At 39.9% G+C, this 26716-nt stretch overlaps 2 protein-coding genes across 12 annotated transcripts; one reads left to right on the forward strand and one right to left on the reverse strand.

Moving 5' to 3' along the window:
• The first annotated feature begins 1530 nt into the window (after window positions 1-1530).
• Ndae1 (Na[+]-driven anion exchanger 1) lies at window positions 1531-26214 on the forward strand. 11 transcript variants are annotated; one of them, XM_017910551.1, is made up of 24 exons: window positions 4411-4875; window positions 8990-9120; window positions 9747-9881; window positions 11468-11533; window positions 12989-13127; window positions 13226-13445; window positions 13513-13636; window positions 14036-14212; window positions 14514-14576; window positions 15412-15507; window positions 16217-16320; window positions 16398-16583; window positions 17031-17237; window positions 17298-17710; window positions 17773-17938; window positions 18316-18474; window positions 18615-18764; window positions 18833-19108; window positions 19191-19580; window positions 19652-19759; window positions 19847-19981; window positions 21795-21973; window positions 22046-22169; window positions 22910-25375. In XM_017910551.1, exons 1-24 carry the CDS (start codon window positions 4841-4843, stop codon window positions 22985-22987), a joined length of 3861 nt encoding a protein of 1286 aa, XP_017766040.1. In that variant the 5' UTR covers window positions 4411-4840; the 3' UTR covers window positions 22988-25375. The 11 variants fall into 11 exon arrangements, 9 of the variants coding, with proteins under 9 accessions (XP_017766034.1, XP_017766040.1, XP_017766033.1 ...); XM_017910545.1 differs by lacking the exons at window positions 4411-4875; window positions 14514-14576; window positions 15412-15507 and adding exons at window positions 1531-1824; window positions 2799-3017 and having other exon boundaries at window positions 22046-22160; XR_001890745.1 differs by lacking the exons at window positions 14514-14576; window positions 15412-15507 and adding an exon at window positions 26139-26214 and having other exon boundaries at window positions 22046-22160; window positions 22910-25144.
• LOC108555062 (putative gustatory receptor 28b) lies at window positions 25821-26359 on the reverse strand. The gene is made up of 3 exons (XM_017910555.1): window positions 26160-26359; window positions 26026-26094; window positions 25821-25959 (listed from the first exon to the last, which is right to left on the reverse strand). The coding sequence occupies exons 1-3, from the start codon at window positions 26298-26300 to the stop codon at window positions 25852-25854; spliced, it is 318 nt and encodes a 105-aa protein (XP_017766044.1). The 5' UTR covers window positions 26301-26359; the 3' UTR covers window positions 25821-25851.
• Window positions 26360-26716: the final 357 nt, after the last annotated feature.

Below are 26716 nucleotides of genomic sequence, written 5' to 3' on the forward strand. Positions count from 1 at the left end.
TTTCAGGTTATAAATAAAAACATGGTATCAGGGCAGAAGTATCAATTGAGTAAAATTTTTAATTGCGTTTAAATTTTATGATTAATAAAAATTGATTACAAGAAAAATGGTGATCAATTTAATCCATTAATACAATTAATCGTCAATCGTTGATTAAAAATATTAATAGCTAATTATGAATTCTTAGATTTAATTGGGATTAAATTAAAATTTCAACTAAAATTATTTTGAAATTTGTAATTTTAATGAATTTTTAAATTGTAATAAGGGTATAATAGTCGAATCTTAGATGACCGAGAAAGATTTAAGTATTACTTCTATTATTTTAGTACTTAATCATCAATTGACAATTCAATTTTTATTTCTTTCTATTATATTTTGTTCGTAATCGTTAATCGTGATCAAAGATCAAATACAAATAGTTAATTACGACCAGAAATTAGATATTGTAATCGTAATTGTTTATTATTAATTGCATTAAATTTTCCCAATTTTGTATTAGAGTATAGATCTTCGTAAAAAATGTAAATATTATTGAAATTAGAGTCTGAAACAATATGAATTTATTCAAAGTCAAATAAAGATCATGGTATTATAGGATTTATAATATAGGTTATTGGTTTAGTTTTTACTGCAATTATTACACGATGATCAAAATATAGTCTTACTTAAAAAAATACCGATGACTTTATAATCTTACAAAATATCGTTAGAAAAATTTTTTGTATATCATAATATTTGTTCTTTGGAAGCAAATAATGTTTTCGTTCGACATTTTTTTTCTTTATTATTAAAACACGAGTAAAATGTTTAAAATGCAAATTAATTTCATAGAATTTTATATAAATGATTCATATACTGAACATTTTACAAATCTGAAACTAATGCCTGACTTTTATTCATGTATTTATTATTTTGTTCATTTATGAAATTTTATGATAATAATTGAATTCAAATTTATTTATATTTATGTTATGTCACTTCTTGAAAATGGGATCTTGTATTTTTTAACACGTTGTTACAATAAATGAATAGAATTTGCAACGGTCTCAGTTCCATTAATGTTATCAAAGTAATAATGGAAAAAAAGAAAATAAAACGTGTCCGTACGATTAATAATTTGGGAGATGAAAATTTGTTTTAGCTTTATATTAAACGTATGCATAATAATATAAATCGATATACAGTACGGTTTTGTTCTCGAGACAATGTCAGCAGGATGGTTTTAAAGTTGAATCTTCTATTTGCCTTGACGCTTGAATGTTATTTATGTTTTATAATGCAAGAAAAGTTGTTCCAATGAAGAACTTTTGTAAATGAATTAATTTCTACTTATCTTACATGTTTAAGTGTCAACAGGTAAGCGGGATTCATCTCGATTATCGCTCTACTAGGGAGCTTTAAATTCGTTTCAATCATCTTCGTATTCAAACTTGTTTCTGATTGCGAGTTTGATCCAGATTTCTAAACTATGTCTTTCTGAAACAGCGTCGATTCGGGAACATGCGAGAGAAAGGAAAATGGACGGATGAGATGATGAGAAAGAAAGATATTGAGGAGAATACAAAGGGGATGAACAGTTTAGAGTGGATGGATCGGTAGCCATCGGTCGGTGGACGCTCACGAAGCAGCGGTGGGGCTGGTGGCGGAACGAGTCGAACTAGCCCACGTAGATCAATACCGTAGAGGGTGAAGCTGCCTCCCTGTTTGCGAGTAACAGTATGCTCGCGCCGCGGATACGCGCCGCACGTTCTTTGCTCGAGTCTTTGCATATAGTGTGATCCTTGACATACGACACAGGAGTTCAACGACTACTCTAGCAACGTATAATAAGCATATCCTTTCTGCACGATTTTCCCTCTTAATTACAACCGATTTGAACTTGGAACAAGTCCTTTCCGATCAGGGCTCCACTTTCCATTCTGCTGCTGAGGAAAACTCATAAAACTCGCGTGTTTAAATCCTTCGGTGTTTGAGGATCTTGTCATCTTTCAATCGTTTTACCGTCTGACACCTGTCAGAATCAACTCTCATGTACTCCTCGCTGTACTTTCTCTATTCCATACACTCCATGTTCCATGTCTCTTTGACTCTTTCATTCGAGCTCGTTATCTCCATTTTGACCACTGAATGATGGAAAGTTAAATCATTGGAAGGCTAGAAATGAAATAGAAGTAATTATCGTTTAGTAATCGAAATTATTGTCTTACAATTTCTTTTCCGTATACGAAGAGTACGATTAGAAATAGGGAATGGATACTAGTTTGGACACGTGATCTTTGAATCATTGTTCGTAAAAACAATCGAGCAAAAAGGGGAATCGTTTTGTTTTACTCGAACGCTTGTATCCCTTTCATCCTTCACTTACACCGATCAACGAGAATATTTAAATTAAATTGAAAGTTTCTTCACTTTCGCATTTTACTTACACTCTGGGATATAAATCGTTGGTAAAAATTAGTTGATAATGGAAAATACACATTTATACATCGAAGAGAAAATAAAATTTTCCATGTTCAATTACGAAGATTGGAAATATGGAAAATACTGCTTTTATCTAACGAAACAAAGGAAAAGAGTGTTAGTCGATCGTTTTCTTCTCACATATCGATGGCAAAATGGAGATATCGAAAAGGCAAGGGATGCCTGCGAATTTTTAACAAGTTTCAGATTTAAAAAATCGCGCTTGTTTGATTTCTACTAATTCCTTCGTCCTGTATAAGAAATTAAATCACGGTACCCTTGCATGTTTCCTCGCCACGCAAACATCCCATATATTTTCCTGTTTTTGCTTTCAGTGTACATCCATGTATCAGTGGCGAACGTGAAATGAGGTCCTAATAGCGGATACTGGCGCTTCTGTTGATCAGCCGATCAAAATCGCCAAGTTTGTTTCAAGCAAGTGCGCCGACGTGCGGGTTTTAGCGCGGTGATGCGGGCTGCTTGATAAAACGTGATAAGTGTACAGAGAAAAACTCGCGATCAAAGGACGTTAGAGTTTTCCAGCGAACCAGAAGGTGAGTAACCTACGAGATTTTTCTTCCTTATTTAATTCGTTACTCGAATTAGTCGAAAATGGCACAGTTTCAATTTAAAACTGTGAATATTTTGGAATATCGCGCGAATTATCGTGGATCACCGAGATCGATCCAAGTGGTTTTCGATATCGTAAAAGTGATACGCGAAACCGGGCGCCGGGAGTTTCCCGTAGACGAGATTAGACACGTGAATAGAATCGTACCGATAACCACTTCTCTAAGTGTCTTTTTATCAGAAGCTCCAGGCTTTATCTGTTATTATATTCCACTTAAACGCTATTAACGATCTTATTCCTGGATCGGTTGACGAACAAGCTGACAAACAGAAATCGTTCCAGTTAAATGTAAGGTAGTCTTTGGAAAATTCAGCCGCATCGATTGGCACTGAAAAGGTAGACGATGATCGAACAAACGATAATCGGGAACGATAGACTGATACGAATTATTATAGAGGCGCTTCGTTCTGTCACAAACACTCTGTCTGGTACAATGCTTCGTATTTTTACCGACGATTATCAGTACTCTCGATAATGAGTAAAAGGCTAAGTAGATCGCGTGTGCTTCTTGACGCGTTGCAGTCACGTTCCCCACCTTGGCCACGTTTTCTTGTAATATTGCCTGTATTCAATCGTGTGAAAATCTTGGTCGACTCAACGATAACTAGTTGGCTCTGGTTTCAAGCGGTTTTCATCCATTCTTTGATATTTTTGTAGATTGTGGCGATTCGAGGACGATTTGGAACGATCCGTTAGACAGATTTCAGCTAGAGAAATAATTGCGACAAGCAGTCTGACCGATGATCATTTGGCGACGATACAGTTGACAAGGAGTAAAGCTAATTCCGCGATAAAGCAACCTCGAATATATTGACCTTAAAGAAGTTAACGAAGAAATATAAAGAACGAACAAATAGACAATATCGCTGTAACAGCTGATATGGATTTTGCAGTGCAAATTTAAATGTACGCGGATTATGTGAAAATTGATTTTATCTATATAGTTTATACGCGTGGCGTTACTTAGATCTTCGATTGTCTTCTGAATAATAACTATTCGCTCAAGAGCCCTAAGGAATGGGCAAGAGGCCCGAAGAAAAAGGGATGCTTAACGTTCGCGAAGGGGATGGAAGGTTGTTTTTGCAGATCTAAAAAGTCAGGATTGTTATAAGGTTGATAGGTCTTTCAGGTCCTCTGTATCGCGGAATTAAAACAATTAGTGAATGGTAAAACGAAGTTAGACACGTTCGAATTATGTATCTTCTAAACATCGCGCGACAGAGCGATTTTTCGATTATCTGGGTAATGCAGACTTATCAGTCGATATGTGTATGCGAAAGCGAGTAACCGATGACTAGTAGCGAATCGCGCGATGACTGGACAGGCTTGTGTTCCTTGTCTACCGCTCATCATGGATGAAAAGCCTTTTGAACACAAACACACTAGTGTCAGCCGGTGGTAAACAGTCGATCGACGATCATCGTGCTGCTTAGACGTACGTAAACGTGCGTGTAAGCTACGCAATAACTCTAAGAGTGAGCGCGAGTGCGATCAACCGGTGAGGATCACGATTACGCCCCGCCTTTCTACAGCCAGCTTGCAAGCGTGTCAACGTGCCAGCGTAGCAGCGTGTGCATCACGCCTACACCTACTATTATTTGATACTGTATTTACTTGATAATCTATTTCGACTATGAGGATAGCCGTTTGACGAATTATTCAACTTTGTCGCTGTTCGTCTAACCGTAGCCAAAGTGTTACTCGCGGACTTCCTTGGTCGAGTACCAAAAGAAGAAACTGACCAACATGAATTGGAACAATTACGATTTGAACGATACGAGGTAAAGATATTTGTCCTTGATTCGAGGCGTGCATAACTACGATGCAAATATTCAACGACCACGTGTATTTTTTCACGACTCGTGTCTCTCTTACCGATTTATTCTCAACTTACGACATCATGAAAGCGATCGAGACAACTTATCTTCTAGTTACGTGATTTTACGTTTTGACGAGGGAAACGAGAAACGATAGATTATCGTGTTGGAGAAAAATTCATTTTGTAGAATTATAGCGTAATTTTATAATTTTTAATACAGATGACACAGAAGATACCGTAGTCTAAACATTGCACTTTGACCTCTTTTGTTGTCCAACACAATAGATAAGAATAGTTATCAACGTTTGTTCAAGGCTGATTTTGGGTGTATCGTTTATCCGTATCGTCCTGTTTAAATACCAAACATATTATCTTTTATCTCTGGAGTGAAAATTCTGTCGCCATCTTTATCGTTAATCAATCAACGTCGTTCTTTCTTTGTTTCATAAAATTCTTCATCCGTTTCGTTCAGGGAATATATTGTTTAGTATTGAAGTTCAATGAGATTATTAGAAATCTCATGATTTATCTAAAAACCACCGCCTCTCTTTTATCACCGTTATCGCGATGACATCTACTCAATTTATGTCGCTCTGCATCAGCACCGAATTTTCAGGCTAGCACCGAGAGTTCGTTAGATAAAGGTTTATTCGATAAATAAAGAATGGTCTCGCGTGTCTCGCACGTTGAAAAGTGATAAATTTTGCGCGATTTCACACTATATTCCAATTTAAATTTATTATAAGAATAATATTTATTGGTTCGAAAAGTACGTTGAAAAATTGGGTATCTTAGCTATTGCAATTACATTCCTCCAATTCTTACAGATACATGGAAGTAACTACAATAAATATCGAGCCTCTTATTACTTGCCTGGGGCAGATGTCCGTTTGCCCTTTGCTAAGGGTGGTACTACCGCGGAGTATTCTGTGAAATTAAGTACGGTGTGCCATCCACGTGTCTTTGGTTCTAGCGCGCCATCGTATCTGTTATATACATCCATCGTAGTTCTGAAGTTTATCATTAGAACTACCGACATGTAATGTGTAACTAAATACTCGAATGATAATAATCGAAGTGATACGATGGACACGAATAGCTATGTACATATGTTTTTATCTGAAGAAAAGTTAACATCAATTTTGTATCCGCATGCTTTTAGTAATTACGAAAGGAAGATATCCGAAATCGATAATTTTAATTCGTTCGATAGTTCTGGCGTGAAAATCATTTCTGGCCTCACCTTGCCCATTATGATATTCTTGAAAACGACACGCGTAACACGTTGTATTGCGAAATCTTCAGTGGCTTGCCAACGCGTGAGAATAATTTCAATGTTAACGCGCGTCATTTTTCCGCGACAATGTTGTTCTCAACGATCCAATAGTCTTCGATTACATCAAATGAATTCGTTATAACTAGAAATCGCTATCGAGTATGAACTTGCTTGTGTACCACGAATCGAGGGGAGTATGTAGAGACGTTCCGACGGAGACTCTCTGTAGAGAGCAGTTATTTCGATCGTTATTCTTTCACGTTTTAATTATACATATCGGTGTCTGCACGAGTAGCACAACTTTTGTCGAGCGTACGAACCCCGTTGCTCGAATTACAAAAAATGCCGTATCACAAGGACTTTTTCATTTGACATTGTTGTCATTCATTAATGTACTCATTGGCCAGCTCGACGGACCTTTCCGTTTAATGATCATCGTGAATTTCGTGGACTTTTTACTGTCAACTATCATTTATACATATCTTGATCTCGTTGCATCGATTCCGTTTCAAGTTTATCTTGATGGGACATTTCGTCAGACGAGGAATTTCTAATGTCGTGTCAGCGACGATTATTCCGATTAAATCGAAGATCTTCCCTTTATTTCGAAACGCCTTATTTCTAAGTCCTTTCGTATCAACAGACACCAAACTGACCTCTGACAATTAAACAATTATCGTGTCAGCCCCTCGTTTATTATGCCACTCTCCCTTTACCGAAGTGACGGACGGGAAGGCCTACCATTATGTAAAACCATCTATAAACGCATACATAGGTAGAACGCAGATAATCATAGCGCGGTAATTATCCACTTGACGGCTGGTAATCCTCGGGTAACCATTCGACGTTTGTCGCGATCTTGACATTCTCGTGATCGGCCTCGATTAGAGGAAGCTTCTTCGAATGTTCTGGCTTCGTTACACCGAAAATCTCATCGATTTCCGTCACCCTGCTATCTCTAATATTCGGCGAACGCGTGTGTCTGCATACGAACCATCGGCATATTCTCGAGCCTTCTGAAAAATAAAATCCATTGAATAAGAAACCGGTTATATATCTTTGTGCATAATTATACATAATTGTGTATTTTCATCTTACGATCAACTTTCAATGCGACTAGTGTTCGCATTAACTCGTGTACGAATAGCGAAGAATGTCACGGGTATTAGCGGTTGTTGGATGGTTATTAACGATATCGTTTACGATAAACTTTAATCTGCTTATCTTGACTCGTGCACTCCGATCTTTCGTTCGAGAACTTCGTTTAATCGACAAAAGGAAAGAAACGATAGCAAATGTCAGAGCAGACGCAAAGATGAAATAATGAATACACTTGTATACACAGTTCTTTCGATAACGAGCAGTCTTATGTTCACGGTCATGCATTGCTACATACTTCTCCGTGTATTCTTTTTAATGATCTTTTGAAAAGGTTGTTTTCGTCTATAAATTAATTCCCTTGTTACTTTTGCAACACTGATGAACGTTTCTTCTTCTTCTCGGTGTACAGATAACATGCAGATGGGAAAACGGAACACGATTTCGAGAAGGCTTGAAGTCATAAGAATGGCCTGAAAAGAGGATGATGATTAGTTATTAAACACGATTTGGTTATAGCGCGAGATGTTTATGGTCCGCTCGTAAATTCTGAACACTATCTCGTAACTCTTCTTTCGAACATTATCATCATCATTGTTACAATTATTACCCTCCGTGAACGTAGCTCTGTGTAGTCGACGGAACGCATCGCCAAAAGAACCGCGCTTTTACGACGCTTTATTAGACACGAGATACATCTGCGACATACACAGAACGAATCTGCTTTGGCATAGTAATCAGCGACGTGCCTATGATCGCACGCGTCAACCGATTACACGTATCTCATGACAGCCGCTTGCGATCCCACTACAATTATTACCTACGTTAGAATGTTAGAGAATGCTTATCGATGGGAAATTTTTGTTTCGCTAAACTCGTTAGCATCGTCGACTCGAAGGACAAGAGTTCCTTACAGCTACCGGATATCGCGCGTTTTCACCTACCTCTATTGTTTCGCGAAGATTACAAAGTTGCTCGGCGCGCGGAAGAAACCAGAGTCGATCACGTGAAATAGAAATTTACGAATCTCTTCCTATTGTTTCGCGACATCGTTGACGCTTATCGCGATTAAAGTTTAATCCGTGTGTAATTAAATGAGCGAAGGAACATGGATTGTGCGGGACGGTATACTAGAAATGGTCCATCGCGAGACTCTCTATTTCATGTACAGCCGAAGAAATTTCATCGAGGATATAGCGCGTAAAGATTCGATGGAAAGTAAGCGAGAAGAGGAAAATTAGAGGACGCTCGTGCCTCGCACCGCGACACGAACAAAGTACTTCCCGTCGAGGAAGTTTAATTATTATAAAATCGCGTGTACATTGCCGGTAACCGCGAGCAGACGGCCGGCGACGAGTTATTCCACAATCCCACACGCATTTTTCCTTCATGAACGTCGTTGAAAGACGAGAATTCGGGGGAACGATTTACGCGTTATCGGTCACTTTCGAGGAGAGTCGCGTATATTCGAGTGCCGCTAGTGCAGCTGACGAGTCGCCATCGTGTTCACGCGGATGTCGTTTCGATAACGAACCACCGGAATATTTTTGAACGTGTCGCTGCAATTGCGACAAAGCAAGGTAAATCTTTTATAGAGAAACGAATAAGCGAATTCATATCACCATCGTGGAACGAGTTTGCTAAAATCAACTTTACCCTAATCACTTGATGGTTTCACGTGTGCGTTCGATTTATTTTTTAGACCGTGGATGCAGCCGGGTATCAGAGGTGGAGGTGGCACGGCCCACGCAGGTGGGACAGGTGACGACGAGGCTTCGAAAGATCCCGGTGTTCGGATCACTCATCAATCTTACACCGAGAAAGACTACGAAGGTATCGAAATTTCTTTCGTTTCCTTTCTCAATGAACTCGTCAGGAAACATCCGCTAATGATCGAAAGCTCCTTTCGCACCTTCACGCTTCCTTAGCTTTTAATTGGCCCAATGATGCTTATTCGCGCATAGGTCAGCCGGATACACGAATCTGGCTTCGGTGTTTGCTCACAGAATGCGTTGCAGGTGCTTCGAAAATCATTATTTCGTTCATCAATATTGCGATCCTGGTGTACGCTAAATGTCGGATCCGAGGTCACCTGTCCCGACGCGATCTTGAACCGTCGACATTCCTCAGATGATTAAATCGATTCGGATTATCTATCAGATCCACGGATATTTGTTTCGATTCTCGCCTATTATCACATTGATGGTAAACGAACGAGAATAAAGGCTTGAGAAAACGTCAGGATCGAGAGGGCCATCGGGAGGATATAAATCTGTGGATCGACGGTTAAAGATAGCGGAGACACACCGAGTGTTTTCGACCGATAGAGGAGAGGTCGTGACAGCGTTAATTTCTCTTTCTGCCGTGCTGGATAGAATTTTTATCATCGATAATCATAGGAACTAGTGTAATATCGGTCCGAGAACCACTGACTCGAGATCTCTTTCATCTGTTTCCAGGTCACAGAGCGCACACGGTGTATGTGGGCGTGCATCTACCAGGCGAAAGAAGACACCGTCGTCATCACAAGCACCATCATTCGCAACGTCAAACGTATAGTGCCGATAAGGAAAATGTCGACAACGATAGGCCCAGTAAGTTTGTGCTTGTACTTCTGCTTTCCTATTCTTTCGTTCGCTTTTTGCCCTCCAGTTCGATCTTTTCCCGGATCGTTCCGGATCGTCAACCTATCGAGCCGCGTTCTAGTAAAAGGGCTACCAGTGTGTTTTTCTCCCGCGTCTAACTTCCCCTATGCTGTTGACTGAGACATAAAGTTCCACCGTGACAGATCCACGCCCATTGTTTCGGTAAAACGATCGATCGGTTAACACAGACCGTATGAGGAACAATCTAATCTCGTCTTGTCCGATTTCTCGTCGTGTTTCGTTTTGGGTAAGGAACGAACGATGTTCATCGCGTAATCGATAACCACCGCGAATAGAAACGGGAGACAAATGTCTCTTGTAGGTCACGAGTTTTCGAGGCTAAAGTAGTCTCGGTGCTTCTATACCGAACTCAGTTAATCGCTCTCATGCGGCTTCGAAAAGATCTACTCCAACCGGCAGAAGAAAGCCACTTCGAATCGAGATACAAGGAGCTGGAAAGCTGGAAATTTTCATCGAAATTCTCGGTTCTTGCGATTTCAACCGACTAATCGACCGTGTAAGTAGAGATGTAACGACAATCACAATTACGAGAAGCGTGCAGCCCCCTAAGGATCGCGAAGCATCGAGTAAATTGTTCGCGTCTTCTTATGCGAATATGACTAGAAATAAAGGAAAGTATGCGATGCTTTCGAATGGCGAACGCGTGAACTTAAACGGACCGTGACACTTTGGAAACGACTTTGTTGGTTATATTCCCATTAGCGGTATCGTGTTGTTCAAGTAGCTACCGTAGAACGCGCGTGTAAACGTTCCATGGTATGTTGCACTTTGCGGCATTATTGAACGGTATGTGGCAACCAGCCAACCACTTGTCACGACTTCTCCGGCTGTTCACCCTACCTTTGGCATACCGGATACAGAAGGGTGACCGATATCGGTCAAGGGTTCTCAACCCTTTCCTCGCGAGATACTGTGCAGCTACCCCTTATACGTTACTTATAAATCTTTATCAAACTCGTTGGACATATCTACAAATAATATTTAATAGTTACTATCCTAGAGTCCTGTAATCTTGGAGATAGTATTGGAGATGGTTATAAACAACCGTTTTCCCATAGCGAAAAAAAAAATTTATTTGCTCGGTTACCTAATCATTTCAATGGAAGTCAGCTAATATTCGACGAGCCTACGAGTTTATGTTCATCGCGGTTGTTCAATCCTTGTCGATGATGTCCGGAAGCTGATATCGAATTGTTTGTACCACATATCTAATATGTTTGCTGTATCAAAGCTAGGGCTCGTATTTCTTTTCTGTCGTACTGTCATCCGGCTGATCTGCAATCGACATTTTTAATTTCGCTTGACTAAAGTTACTTACGCTGCGATAATTAGTTGAACGTCAAACGATTGGCTCTAGGTGACTTCTTGTCGATTCAAGATGATCACGTTTTAAAGACTTGCAGAAATTCTTGTACGGTTGTGCTGGGTTGCTGTAAAACGTTGATCTATGAGAGAGTATTTGGGAGAGCTGGAGTTGCACAACGTCAATGTTTGTTGTATCGTTGACGTTTCAGGACAATTGCTGATGACTCGAAGGAGTCGACTATCTAGTATCTGCAATCACGACGGCGAAATGATACGTAAGCTCAAACACGTACCAGAATTCTATGTATTCACGAACACACTTACCAAGAGACCATTCGTACGTAAAAGTTGAAATGGCTCGAAGAACAAAGTTTCCAAATACCGAAATTTTGGCATTTATTTAATCATTTAGTCGCATTGTTGGCAGAGCTGTCGATTTAAAGGAACAACGAAAACGAATTACGTTCCAGGAGTCTTGTCAAGGTTGTCACAATCGCTTCGGCAATTTGACGGGATGGTAATTACGTTCGATTAGATTCGTAGCTTCTACCTCACGTAGTAGCGTGATCCAGCTAGAACAAGATTAATATTTATCAGATCAGATCGCTCTGTGTACAATTCCGTGAATCATGTCTCGTTACATTGTTTATTGCTGTTACATAAAGAGCAATGGGTTCGTTAGCGTGACGCGATTTACGTTAATGCGGATCATTTTTACCTTTCATGTATTCCGCGAAATGAAAATGAGCCGACAAACTTTTCAGGCGTGAGAAACGTTTGTTTCGCGGACGATATCTGATAATGATCTAAATTAAGCACAGTCCATACGAATGGTCTCGATTATATATTTTCCGATATGACACGCGATTCCACTTACGATTCATGCCGCACTATAGAACAGCTTGTGATGATTACCGACAAAGAAATAAAAGATATGTTTGTTTTCATGTGTTTTCCGTTTTTAACACTTTTCTTAGGCGTGTGCATGTGCCGTACGTCATTATGCACGCAAAATTTGCGTTGATTATTCTGCACTGCTCGAACTGATACTGTTATACCAAAATTTTCTGAAAATAACTACTCGTTCTCTGCGTAGATCGCATTTCCAGAGTTGAACGTAACAACCCCCTTTCACGCGAACTCTGTATCCTACATTTCTTCCTTACTACTTGACGATATACGCACACCATACTTTCATTGTTCCTACAGACAATGCGCTTTAGCTGGCTGAAAATAACTTTTATTGCACTATGATACACGTTTACAAAATACATACCACAGGTCATTTAAGGATCGTTCAAGGTCATATCGGCGTCATCCAAAGGTCGTTCCATCATACCGGTGTTAGTTGAAAATCGTTGAAAACTATTACGAGGTCAATTGAAAGTTTACTTCAAGCTCATCCGAAAGTTCGTTTCGATGTCATACGACGGCCATCTCAAGGTCATTTGACGATTTCAAAGTCGTCTAAGGTCATTTTGTTGTTATCTTAAGATCGTCAACAGATCATTAAGGTTATTCGAGGCTATTTGGAGGTCATTGGATATCATTTCATACAACTTTAAACTAAACGTTACAAGTAGCATAATTAACCGTCTCATACGTGGAACTTTACCAAACGTATTCTTTTACTATGTGTATACATATATATACATATATGTTCACACGAATTATTAATGCTTTTTTCGTTCTGTAACAAAGAGTTTACGAAGTAACGTATGAAATTACAGTTACACCACCAGCCCAAAGGGTGCAGTTTATCCTCGGCGAAGAAGTCGGCGATGATGCACACGAGTCACATCCACTTTTCTCTGAGATGGAAGAGCTCGTCAAGGATGGCGACGAGATGGAGTGGAAAGAAACAGCTAGGTAATCTTAACGTCTCGATTATCATCTACTTTTGACAGTGATGTAATTTTACTTTGCTTTAACATCGCGACGAATATATTTACCTAGATATTTTTCAGGTGGATCAAATTTGAAGAAGATGTCGAGGAGGGTGGAAATAGGTGGAGCAAACCTCACGTAGCTACCCTCTCGTTACACGCTCTCTTCGAATTAAGAAGCCTGCTGTTAAATGGCACAGTGATGTTGGACATGGAAGCAACGAGCCTGGAACAAATCGCCGATTTAGTACTTGATAACATGATCAACAAGGGCTCCTTGCCAATCGAATCGAGGGAAAAGGTAGGAAAGCGGAATAGTTTACCAAATATTTAGACAAATTCTAACTGAGATGATGTTTGGAGTGCAGGTCAAGGAAGCTCTTCTAGTGAGGCATCGGCACCAACACGAGAGACGCAAAGATAACAACATGTCCAGGCTACCCATTATCCGATCGTTAGCTGAAATAGGCCGAAATCATTCTTCTTCGAAAAGTAAGTTTACAGATTCTACTTATCCACTATAAACATTCGATCAAGTAATTTGATATTACACGAAGAAGAAAAATACTAATACTTGAACTTTCATGCACGAGATCCTTTTAGAGCGTGATCCCTCAGTTATCTTGATGGTTCAAACAAATATTTCCTTTTGATGTTTATGTTTTATTTGTTATCCGCTTTTCCCTTTAAAAATGGTTTATTTATTATTCTACCTTAAACAAGCCCTTTTAAAATAATCATCAGTATGTCAAAGTTTCACCACAAAATCGGATTAACATACTTTAGATGGTATGTGACCCATGAGGTCGAAAATATCCGATCGTCGCCTTCACATCTACACTATCCAGAGTTTATCAGATTAAACACGTGCAAAACGCTCGACATTTTCAGATAACGACTGTACATGTGGTTTCCATGTGTTGTTGACATCAGATTTACAGGGGCGTCGCGACGCTAGGGACGCCTACGCGCCCTCTGTCGCTCGCAGCAGCAGTTGTCCGAATTCGAATACGGCTCTGCTTTCGAAAGAAGCGAAAGATTTGAAAGGACCGTACCTTCTGGTTCCAGGTATACATATATAGGCCAGAGTGCTAAGCAGTCTCAATCGGCTTGGGTTACGGTGCTTTCGCAGCTTTCTAACATTCCTTGACCCCCATTGTACGATTGTATCTAACCCCTGTGTATCAACAATGTTTCAACCTACATCAATGTTTATCCCATGGATAATGTTTACGAACGTACACGCCTGATTCGATTCGATTGGCACAATGACAAAATTCATAGTATGGTGTTGCAACATGGCTACATGTATGGCCTTCACTTGCCTCGTAGTTTAAATATTTATACTTGTCTCTTATTTTTCAATCAGACGAATTCGGCATACCCCACGTGGTCGGATTTACAACATGGTTCGCGATGTGTCAACTAAAAGGTTAGACTGTCAGGTGGTTATTGTTCTTATAAATCTTAATTGACTGTACAAGTACATAAGTGTCTTTCATTCTCTCGTATACTTCGTAACTTTCTCCATTTTGTTATCTTCTTTCTTCCTTTCTTACTCTCTTGTATATATTACGAATCTCGATTGCATAATATTTCCCGATAAATATTTCTGTATCGATTATATAATCTCCTCCCTTCGTTTTCCTCTTCTCTGTTGACTTCTCGGTGTTTACAGTAGCTAGGCATTGCACAGATCAGACATGTGTTATCGATCGAACTCGTGAAAGAAATTCGAACGGGGACGCTAGCGTCGGATGAATATCGGGCATTTACTATTGCGACTGTAACGATACTGCACCGATACGGAAATCTGAGCAATTATTTTCTCGTCCTCCCGAGATACAAGCGACTCAGAAAAAGTGCACGATCGCGCGAACGTGTAAGAGAACCTTCGCAATACTAATCACGAGGCATGATCTTACGCTCTAATTGTATAATATGCACGTGACTCAATGTATACTTTAACTACCCAATATCGTACTTTATACTCCAACCGTCATACTTTTAATCAATTAACGTCTATCTTTTCAGCGTTCCAACTAATTTTCCTTTCCTCTTTGCGACACTACTGAACTTCATTATTTTCTCGAAAACGATAAACAATTACAATGTCGCGAAACAGTGCGACATCAAGCGGACTACGAAGCGCAACTGTTCGCGAAACGTAGTTTACCGACGAATGGAAATGGGATTACCTCCTCCCCTTGGATCCTTCCTCTGTAAATAAAGGACGATCCTGGTGTGTGTTTCATGCTCATTTTTAGTGGAGGAATCAAATTCCGCCCCGGCGATCGCCGGCACGACCAGTCACGGCAGTGGGGCAGCGCTGAATGCCGGTAGCCGCTTCCTTGCCATACCCGGTAATCCCGGTAAACTGCTTTACCGTGCTTGCATTTTTTTTACTCTTTAAAACACCAGAAAACCCTCTCGTCGCCGTAGATTTCCCGTAGCAAATATGCAATGCTCTATACGCGTACTCTCGTATACAAAAATCTAAACGACGAGAGTGCCGCGAGTTGTCGGAATCGCGAACCAAATAAACTGGTATAATCGCTTAAAATAACGCCTCTATCGATAAACGATTATCGATGCGAGTAGAAACGTGGAAAACAAAATCGATTCCATCATCGAGTAATTGTAGCTACGTAGTCACTCTATTGGAACAGTTTACGGCACTGACTATCCTGCGCAAGGGTTGAGCAATATACTCTTGACATTTAATGTAAGAACCATGTGTGCTTTTACGGTAAACCTTCGATTTGAGAACTTTCACATCAAGTAGACTAAAATAGAAAGAGGAAGAGCGATTCTAATTTATGTTCCGATTTATAATTTATAAGTTTTCTTCCGATTACCAGGAAATCGCTGGTATCAGATTCCTGCAACTCGAAAACGCTTTGGACATGCGAATGTGGGCCGTCGGCTATCCAACTTTTAACGGCCTTGGATAGCGGTGGTAATTGAGAGGAAACGGAAAAATACGTAGCCACTCGATTACGATGCCCACGCGACATATCGTTTAATTTACCTTGGAAAGATGCAGTAGGCGGTAAGCTAGATCTCTTTCAGGCCAAGAACCAGGCACCAACGGAATGGATCGAAGCCCAAGCAGCGTGTCAATTAGCAGAAATCACAGTTCGTCCGCTTTAGAAAATGGAGATGCGAATCATAGGGTTCGTAATATTTAATAATCGCAACCTTCCTCTCGCATTTATGAGCGGCAAATATTTCTTTATGGTCTCTTTGACAGGGTAATACACACTTTATGCGGAAGATACCAGCGGGAGCTGAGGCAAGCAATATTCTCGTAGGAGAAGTCGACTTTTTAGATAAAACTCTGTCAGCCTTTATTCGTTTAAGCCAAGCTGGAATAATGGGTGACTTAACAGAAGTTCCTGTGCCAACGAGATTTATATTTGTTTTGCTGGGACCTACGGTAAGACTTCGACAAGCGGTAAAGCGATTCAAGTTCGAATATCAATTGTAGAATGCATGAATGAGGAAGCATCGATCGCGTCACCTATCGGGTAGATGTAGATTCGAGATAACTCGATGAAACGCTCCTTTCGAATAATTAACGGTTTAACGAAGCAATTGTCCACGCTGATTGCCTGGACTATTCTCGATCTCGAGAGACTGGTACACAAAGCAATTCCTATCTAACTTGAACAAGAGCTTGATTATCGTTTGAGATCGACTCAATCCACCGCTTCTTCCCAATGATTCGTCGCGTTCACTTCTTTCTATTAATCGTTCTATCCTCCATTCATTACGCATCGCAAAACGCGAGTGAAATGAGAATATGCTGGATAAAACGACATCGAAGCATTTCCATGGCTTATACGACCCTAATCTTTCACTACCAATTGCATTGTCATCTTAGGGAGGAATCACAGGTTTTCACGAGATCGGTCGTGCCATGGCTACTCTGATGTCCGATGAGGTCTTCCATGACGTGGCTTACAAGGCCAAGAACAGAAATCATTTGCTTGCTGGAATTGACGAATTCCTGGATGCTGTTACGGTTCTACCACCAGGAGAATGGGATCCTACGATCAGAATAGAACCGCCAGCTGCCATTCCTTCACAGGTATAATATGTACAGGTAGAAATCTGCAAATTAATATTCGGTGATCAACTCCTCCGATAGGATGTAAGGAAACGACCTAAGGAAGAGAAACCAAAGGAAGAATTAGACGAAGAAGCGGATGAACAGAAGCAGAGGGAAGAATCCGGGCTCTCGAGGTCTGGCACAATTTTTGGTGGCTTGCTGAATGATATAAAGAGAAAAGCGCCGTTTTACTTCTCCGATTTTAAAGACGCGTTGGCCCTTCAATGCGTAGCCTCTTTTATTTTCCTATACTTCGCCTGCCTCTCACCTATAATTACATTTGGTGGTTTACTGGGCGAAGCTACGGGAAAGAATATGGCCGCCATGGAGTCGCTTGTTTCCGGTTTTGTTTGTGGTATCGGATATGGATTCTTCTCTGGCCAACCCCTCACTATTCTCGGTTCGACCGGTCCCGTTTTGGTCTTCGAGACAATAGTCTATGAATTCTGCAAGTGAGTAACGATGTAATGCGTTTCGTGTTGACGTAGTAGTAGCGTTATCGTTATTCTCATAGGAAATCGGAATGGAATTACATGTCCTTCCGTTTCTGGATCGGCTCGTGGATAACCTTGATTCTGCTAATCCTCGTGGCGATTGACGCAAGTGCTCTGGTGTGTTACATCACACGATTTACAGAGGAGAATTTTGCCACGCTCATTGCATTTATCTTTATCTACAAGGTAAGTAATCGATATAAATGATCAATGGAAAATCGAGTCGTATTCGCAAAGAAATGGTTTTCGTTACTTTAGTACGTCTTAATTGCGTAACCGTGTCCTTCTGGAGCGATGCGGGTTAATTGGATGGGATATAACTATGTATGCTTCGCAAAACGCACCATCAGCGAAATCGACGGCATTTGGGTCACGAATCGTGGTATACGCGTCTAATCGTGGCGTTACTCGCGGGCTTCAAAACCATTGGCCAAAAGTTCGATTGTCCTCGATCTTGACGACAAAATAGCTGCGAGAATCGAAAGCTCTTAAATTTTAATTCGATTCGTTAGCTTTTAATCGAGGATATTTGGAGCAGGCACCTAAAAATTCATATGTTTCAGGCCATTGAAAATGTATTGTCCATCGGCAAGAAATACCCTATTAATACTCACGCAAACGATCCATACATCTATGAGTGTTGGTGTAATCTGCCAAATAGCAGCCTACCGTCTAGCTACGACAATGTTAATTGGACGGCGCTTGATCAAAAAACATGCCAGGTTAATAATTGAACGCTGACATCGAGCTACTCGTTAGCCGAAATTACATACTGCAACGATAACTTTAATCTTAAGACGTACTGTGTCTGGGTGGACACGATGTTATCTCGCTGATTAGAACGTCGTTAATTTTCTTTCAGAGTTTCAATGGTACGCTGGTGGGCGATGGTTGCAACCAATCACACTATATACCCGATGTGTTCCTCATGTCAATTATATTATTCATGGGCACATTCTTGTTATCCGTCGAGCTCAAAGATTTCAAGAACGCTCTCTTCTTTCCATCAAAGGTATATTATGCGTTATGTAAAAACAGTGCACGCAATCAAACCGTCACTCAATGAGTCTATCCATACAGGTCAGACAAGTTGTCAGTGATTTTGCCGTGATTATCGCAATTTTTTCGATGAGCACGTTAGATCATTTCGTGAATATTCCGACGCCGAAGCTCGAGGTGCCGGAGGAATTCAAACCGACATTAGGTGATCGAGGATGGATCATCTGGCCTTTTCAAAGTAATCCATGGTGGAGCGCTATCGTTGCGTGTCTGCCAGCTCTTTTAGGCACTATATTGATTTTTATGGATCAACAAATTACAGCCGTGATAGTGAATAGAAAAGAGAACAAATTGAAGGCAAGTGCTTGTCCCTGGTTTCTGCTGAAAAGAAAAAACAACAGATCGAAGAGTATCGATAAAGCGTATTGTTCATGTTTAGAAAGGATGTGGCTATCATTTGGACCTGTTCATTCTCGCAATCCTGATCGAAATTTGCTCGGTAATGGGATTGCCTTGGTTCGTCGCGGCGACAGTGCTTTCGATCAATCACGTGAACTCGTTGAAACTGGAATCAGAATGTGCCGCACCAGGTGAAAAACCGCAGTTCCTAGGTGTCCGTGAACAGCGTGCCACACACATTTTGATCTTTTTGATGATCGGCTGCTCGGTTTTACTCACGCCAATGTTGAGACACATACCGATGCCGGTACTGTTTGGTGTTTTTCTTTACATGGGAGTCGCTTCATTGAAGGGACTTCAGTTTTTTGACAGGATTTTAATAATGCTGATGCCGGTTAAATATCAACCCGACTATATGTTCCTTCGACAAGTAAGATAATTTAAAACCTAGTTGTCAATACATTCCTCGAGATCAGAACTTTCATGATCTAACTGTTACAGGTTCCATTGAAACGCGTGCATCTGTTTACAACGATACAGTTGGCTTGTTTAGCCTGCTTATGGATCATCAAATCCTTTAGCAGCACTTCCATTCTATTCCCTTTGATGGTTTGTTATTTATCAAATAATAATAGCTGAAAACGATAATCCTTACCGATTGGTATATCTTTCTCAATCAAACGATATTTAACGCAGCTGGTGGTGATGATCGGTATACGCAAATCGCTGGACTTGATATTCACTCAACGCGAATTGAAGATTCTGGACGACGTAATGCCGGAACCTAGTAAGAAACATGCCGACGATCTTCGACAACTGGAGAGCGGCGAGGTTAGCACCGTGAGACGAATACTAAATACCATCATTGGTCGTAAATAGCACACAAAAAGTGATCGCGTGGCTAATATTTGCCCCGTGGTCACGGTAACTGTCTGCGACTACGGCGAAACCGCATTGTGTCGGAAACGCGACGAACAACGTGACATCTTAACGAGTGATCGCGTAAACGTGGCCTAAAATTTTGCTACGCCTTATTCTAATTAACGGTTTTATTAGCCGTCATGCCGTCTTATCGTTAATGTCTCTTCGATCGAAGCAATAATAGTTTGCCAATAAACGTGCCTGAATGACGAAGATGGCTCGTACAAAAGTTAGTAAAAATAAAAATGTATTCGATGATTTCACAATGTTTACGACCAAAAAATTCTCTTAACGCACATACTGCGCATGCCAAAGTGCTCGGTCCGACCAGTATTAATTACATGTAATAGTTATACCGTTGTTTGAATAATAGCATTTTGGATACAATTGTTTTAAATATAGGAAAATTTAGGAAAGTTATTGTAGTTAAATTATACCGATTGTAGTTAAAAGCATATTTATCAAAGGTATTTATACAATCGTAAAAGATCATGAAACGAACATTGCATCGCTACTTTCTGCCGGCCTAAAAGTTCTATCGAAACATGGAGGAAATTTTCTTAAATTATTTCCTTTTAATTAAATTTACCAAATGTCATTATCACTTCGTGACAACACGCGGGAAATATAACGATGTCAATGTTTCGTCTGTCAACTGATACACGTGTATCCGCTCGATGCGTCGTCGAGCACAAATTACCTACCTTAACATATGAAAATACATTATTGTTTAAGAACACACACAAATCTCTCTGTAATCCCGGCTCTTCCTTATGCAACATTTATCAACACGTTCGGCACACGATACACGAGTTAAATACACTCTGTCCTGCATGTAATTATCGAAATCTCCGACACGCGATGAACACCAGACTACACGTGGAATCGATTGTACCCACGGTATCGAACCAGAATCCTCCCTTACTGTTCTCGTGATTCGCAATAATCTGCCATTTTACCAGATGTTTCCATGCACTAAAATCTTTTCGCCTAAGATCCAAGTATCTGATTTAAACGCACAGTAACTGTGGCACAGATGATGATCGGGGAAAGGGGAGAGAGAAAGGCAAAAAAAAAGAAAGAGAAAGAAATGAGTAAGTGGTCAGAAACTCAAATAAAGAGAGGAAAATCGATAAGGAAACGAAAGAATGCCAGAGACATAAAGGTACCAGTGGTCGTCGAATCCTGCGGCTGTCATCGGTACGTGACCATAAGCGCACGTCCATAATTCCCCAGCATCGAGAATAATTTTAACATTTGTATCTATATCCCTGCTGAAGAACATACCTTTATTACGCTGAACTTCAGACGTCGTGCACTGCGATATAAATTGATTGCGATCGCGATCCCGGTAACGATGGCATGGATACAGACCGTCGTTCCGGCTATTCGCTCTGTCGATACTATAAATATAGTATCACGAGAAAGAATAGAATAATTGAGGTGATTCGGCTCTGCACGAGTCACGAAGGCTACCTTTTCATGCGATACCTGCTCGTTCTCGGCCGAATGCAAATTTCATTCTTTTGTTTTCTCCACTTCCAGCTCGAACGATGCTAATCGAAATACCGCTTTCCTCTTATACCTAAATCTACCACTTCGAAGTCTGTGAAGCCTAGTACCGAGAGTTTTGCTGAGTTCGATGCATGGCTTGATTCATTTCTCTCTTAAACCTGTGAAACGAAATCTGAGCTTAAAGCTGATTTTATTATTTGTCTTTTAGGAGCAGAACGAGTCCATGGAATATGGCCCATCAGGAAATATACAAATCTCGCTGGCGAATGGTAATATTATGAAGATTCCAATGGCGAGCATCAATATCAGTGAGGAGGTGAATAAAACCGGGATTTGGCAACAAGTGAACGAAGGGAACGAGAAAACGAAACAGGTTAAATTGATCAAGTAGGTGTAGACGAGCTCGATTTAATAGGGTGCAATGATGAAAGAGACGTTAATAAACTGTCTGGAATTTAGCGCCGGAAAGCAAAAGAAGCATTCGAAGAAGGATAACTCGTTGATGACCGACGAGACTACAAGGCTGACTACGATGACTGAAGAAGACGAAGATGACAGTGGGATCTCTATCAAGGTGACAAACGTAAATGACTCTAAATTCTAACCACAACTACCACCACCACCATCACCAAACCGATAAATCACATGGCAAGTCACACAGCAAGAGCACCAATACACCGGCATGCAACATACCCTTTATACGCTACTGTGAGTAAGAGTATAAAAGGGGGCTGCACGGAACCCTCAAACGGAGTCGTCTTAGATAGATTTCTCCTTAAGAACAACGACGACTCTGGTAGAAAAGAAGACTTATCTTTCAGATCCATTTTCGAGCGTATTATTCGTTGCATAATTAAGTTGCAGCCTGCATTGTTCACGAATGAGTATTATAATAGAAGCAGCAGAAAAGATTTCAATGGGCCTGATATTTTTTTCCGCATATCACGATATCGCAGTACGATCGATCTAATCATTCATTCTTGCACGTTCCGATCATTACTGTTTGCACTTTTGTAGCTTAATCTAGGTGCACGTGTTTTAGAATAATTGAGCGCATTTCTCGCATCCATTCCTGTATGATCGCGAAGCGATGTTATCTGTTGCAATAATGTAGTCTCCGTGAGACACGATTTAAACAGCTGTAGCAAATATTTCAATACAATTGTCGGAACAAATATTTGCCATCACGGTTCAGTGTATTCGATGCTACGCTATGAAAGTTTTCAAGATTTCCATTTATGTAGATGCTTGTTTGAAACGATTGGCTTTGGTCGTGCGTGCGTTTCGCGAAATTATGCGGAATGTTTGGTTTCATCGTTTCAGGTAGATCTGATACGATCGAAGGAAAGCATCAGCCCGTTAACGATTAACGGCACTACCTCGGCCGAGACTTCTGTCTAACGAAAGCAACGGCTCATTGGGAACGAACGTTCGCGATCCTCCTTCGAACGGCTATTCGATCCTTGAACGATTCCGAAGATTCTGTTTTTCTTTGGCCCCGACTAATCGTTACAGAGCACGTTTTAATTTTCATCGTGCACGTTATCGTGCAGCCAAGTTAAACGCGATCATCGTGGTGAAGAAAATTGTTACATGGACGATAAACGAGTCAAGGCGTACAGATCACTTTGAAACTGTATGAAAATGGAAACACCGACAGAAGAACAATTTTTATTTCATTTCCTGGGAAATAAAACTGGGGTATCTTGTCTTATCGCGTCGTAACTTGGACGAGTGCAATTATTAACGAGTACCACTAACTGGGTACCTAGATGTAATCGATATGAACCTATTATCCGTTGACAAACAAAAGAAAGAAAGGAAAAAAGCGCACACCACTGAAATTTAAAGTAGAATGTCCTAGATTTAAGATTCGATTCATTGGTAAGTGAACGCGTGAATTGTCATCGCTGAATCTCGAATCTATTCTTATCAGTGTGCTATAAGTATTATACTTATAATCTAGCGATTCTATGGATTAAGTAGTTTCTGCCCATAGTGAGTACGCCAAGAAAACCCCTTTGATATATCGACGTTTCCTTCGAGGGATGTCTCGCAGAGGAGCTTGGCCGACACGCGTTCCCGATCGCAGAGTGAAAGCGCCAAAAAGGGTTGTCGGTGTAAACAAAAATAAGCGACGAGATTCATTTTTGTCCAACACCAACGCAACGCTAGTAACTCTAGTTCCATTGATTTTTATTCGAATTATTAAAGAGTATTTTCGGAATGTTTTCGATATACCGGCCAACAGCGACAATATATTAATTATACCATAAATGTATAGCATCTTTTTTACGCTGATAACAGTGAAATGTCACTTTCGCGTACAAGGACACTCGCACGGGAGGATTAATTTGTCTGTAGAGAAAAGTTTTCCATGTTTTCTAATCGAAATTCTAGCCCTGCTAAATTTCCATGCGTAACGCCGTCCCTTGAAGGATATCCTTCTTGTTTGAGGAAAAGGAAGCGGACAATGAGATTTTTATCGTACTGCAGTCTTTCAGATAGTGTGTGCAACGTCCCGATATTTAAAAATTTAAGCGAACATTGCGCAGGTCCGTTGCACGGACAAGCTGTTGTTATCCTTCTCCGCCAATTTTCCATCGACGCAGACTGACGGAGACAGGACGATTAGTGGGAAAGGATTAAAAAAGAATATTTGATACGATGAATTTTTTAATGACACGTTATCCAATTATCACACGTCGAAATAAAGTTCGAGGTTTTGCAAGTCCACTCGAGAGCTATGTGATAAGTTCGTCGGTACGCGAAGATGTAGCACTGTAAATTGACGAGAAAAAGGCAAGGGACAACAAGCCTTGTACGACATACATTGGAACACCTCTATCGACATACGTATACATACGGCGAAGTACGAAACGAGGCAATACTTTGTGTAGATGTTACGTGTGTTTGTATATATTTAAGAAAGAAAATCATTCGCAGTTCTTTATACGCTCGCAATGGGAGAAAAAGTTATTGGTTTCGGCTAGTTACATGCGGGCTAGTTACATCCCGATCCCGTTCGGGATACAATGTTTTATTGTACACTACGGGCTACGATCACCGTTTTAGTATTAACTGGTTGTGATTAGATAAAAGAAACGAACATTTCATGGACAGTGTATACTTTCTTACAATTAGCCAGAGAACGATTATTCGCGCGTTTCGTTTAACTTGAAAACTCGAACATTTTTGTAAATCATGCGCGAAATAAAGCAAGCCCTGTTTCGAAAGGTGCGGATAAAATTTTAACAAAACGGTAAATACGTACACGTGATACGATGTTCTGCTAGAAAATATATTTTCGATTTGCATATTTTTTTAAAACCGCTAACACATATGCTGCAACTTTTTATAAAAATATCACGAGAGCGCTTTGTATCGCGTATTAGTTAGATCGAACTACCTGTCCAGCGTATCTGCAACGGAATGAAACAATTCCGTCAGACGTTTATCGAAAGTGAAAAATATTAGCCGAAACAGAAATTAGAGCGTTTTACTTCGGATATCGAGGCAGCATCGAAGAACATTTTGTTACGGCAAGCAATAAGCTTAGTAAGTATATAGACACATCGGAGTCCTCCATCCCTAACCTCTTATCGAGTATCGATTAATTTCCGTCACTAATAAAAATATGCGTAACAATTTTTAATAACTTTCGTATAGGAAGTATACACGTTTCAAACACTTCATTGGACGTGTTGGAAGTGTATATATATATAATGTATGAAGAACCGAAGAGACTCATTGCGAGTAACAATGTATATAATCAGCTGCAATCATATAATTCGCTGCCATGCATGCAATCGATGTATTAGTCCTCTTTAACGGAATTGCTGATAAATTCTAATTAAAAAAGAAAAAGTACAATATCGATTATGTGTAAAAGTTATTTCACACAAGTTTCACCAAACATTTTGCATGTCTACGTACTTTTTTCTTTTTTCTTGCAACACTTTGGTTTCCGAACGAAATTTAGAAATGAAACTCTTTTTACTCACGTTACACAAAAATATCCACCATATCATTTATTTTCTATTTATACGTTTCTAAAAACTAAATACAGTTCGCAATTTATAAAATAACCGTAGTTTTGAGATAATTACTGCGTGCAGTTGCAGGAACACACATTTGAAATCGGAGTCCCCATTTGAAATTGAATCAGTATCACCATATATGTAGTCATCGTGCCGAGCATCTAACAGCGAGAAGCGAAAATGAAATAAGGGTCAGTTGTCATATACGTGCAGGGATGGAATTATTTAATCACGTTTGCTTACCAACTGAAGAAATGTATTGTCTAATATGAAGTACCCGTTCGCTGTAAATCTCACCTTTCGATGTAGTAACTGAAGTGAAAATTGCTCAAGCTAGAAGAAACGTAATGTTAGGCAATGTCAACGTTAAAAGGATCACGTTCTTTAGTTGTCATTCACCTCTACTTTCATATCTTCATTGATCGTACGATTTAATAACATGTGTATAATATTTCCAGTCTTTTCGACCTGCAAGTGAGTGTACTGAATTACCTAGAGTAATTATTTTCCAGGCAGAAGGTTCAAATTCCTACCTCATTTACGACTTTGGTGACATTAGAAGTTAGCAAAGCAAGTGGATACAAGGACAATATTACCCAAAGTAAAGTATTTATCAAGATCAAGAAATTCAAGGTTTCATTTCTAATCATTAATGGTTGGAAGAAATAATACATGTTGTACAATAGTGTGAGAAAAATAAACGGAAGTCCAATGAGGATAGGCAAAGAATAAAATTGGGAAATTTCGTTGGAAATATCGCAAACGAGATTATATATGTTTCGAATTTGAACAAGAACATGAATTGTTGGAAAACTAATGAATATGCGTCGACTATGATATAAGCTAATATCATCGACCCTATTTTGATAAAGGCTTTGTATAACGCAATTTAGGTTCACAAAAATTGCATTTATCACAGTAAGCACGAAGAAATATTGAATGAAAAGCAAGCTCACAACAGTTGCAGGTAAGATATTTGATATCAATAAAATAGAATTATTATTGACCAACAATTCGGATACTGCAATGATGACACTTAAAATCAAATTGAGCAAACAGACAATAAGTAGTACACATAAAATATGTTTTC

Source organism: Eufriesea mexicana, unplaced genomic scaffold (assembly GCF_001483705.2).
Source record: "Eufriesea mexicana isolate 0111107269 unplaced genomic scaffold, ASM148370v2 scaffold106, whole genome shotgun sequence".
Lineage (NCBI taxonomy): Eukaryota > Metazoa > Arthropoda > Insecta > Hymenoptera > Apidae > Eufriesea > Eufriesea mexicana.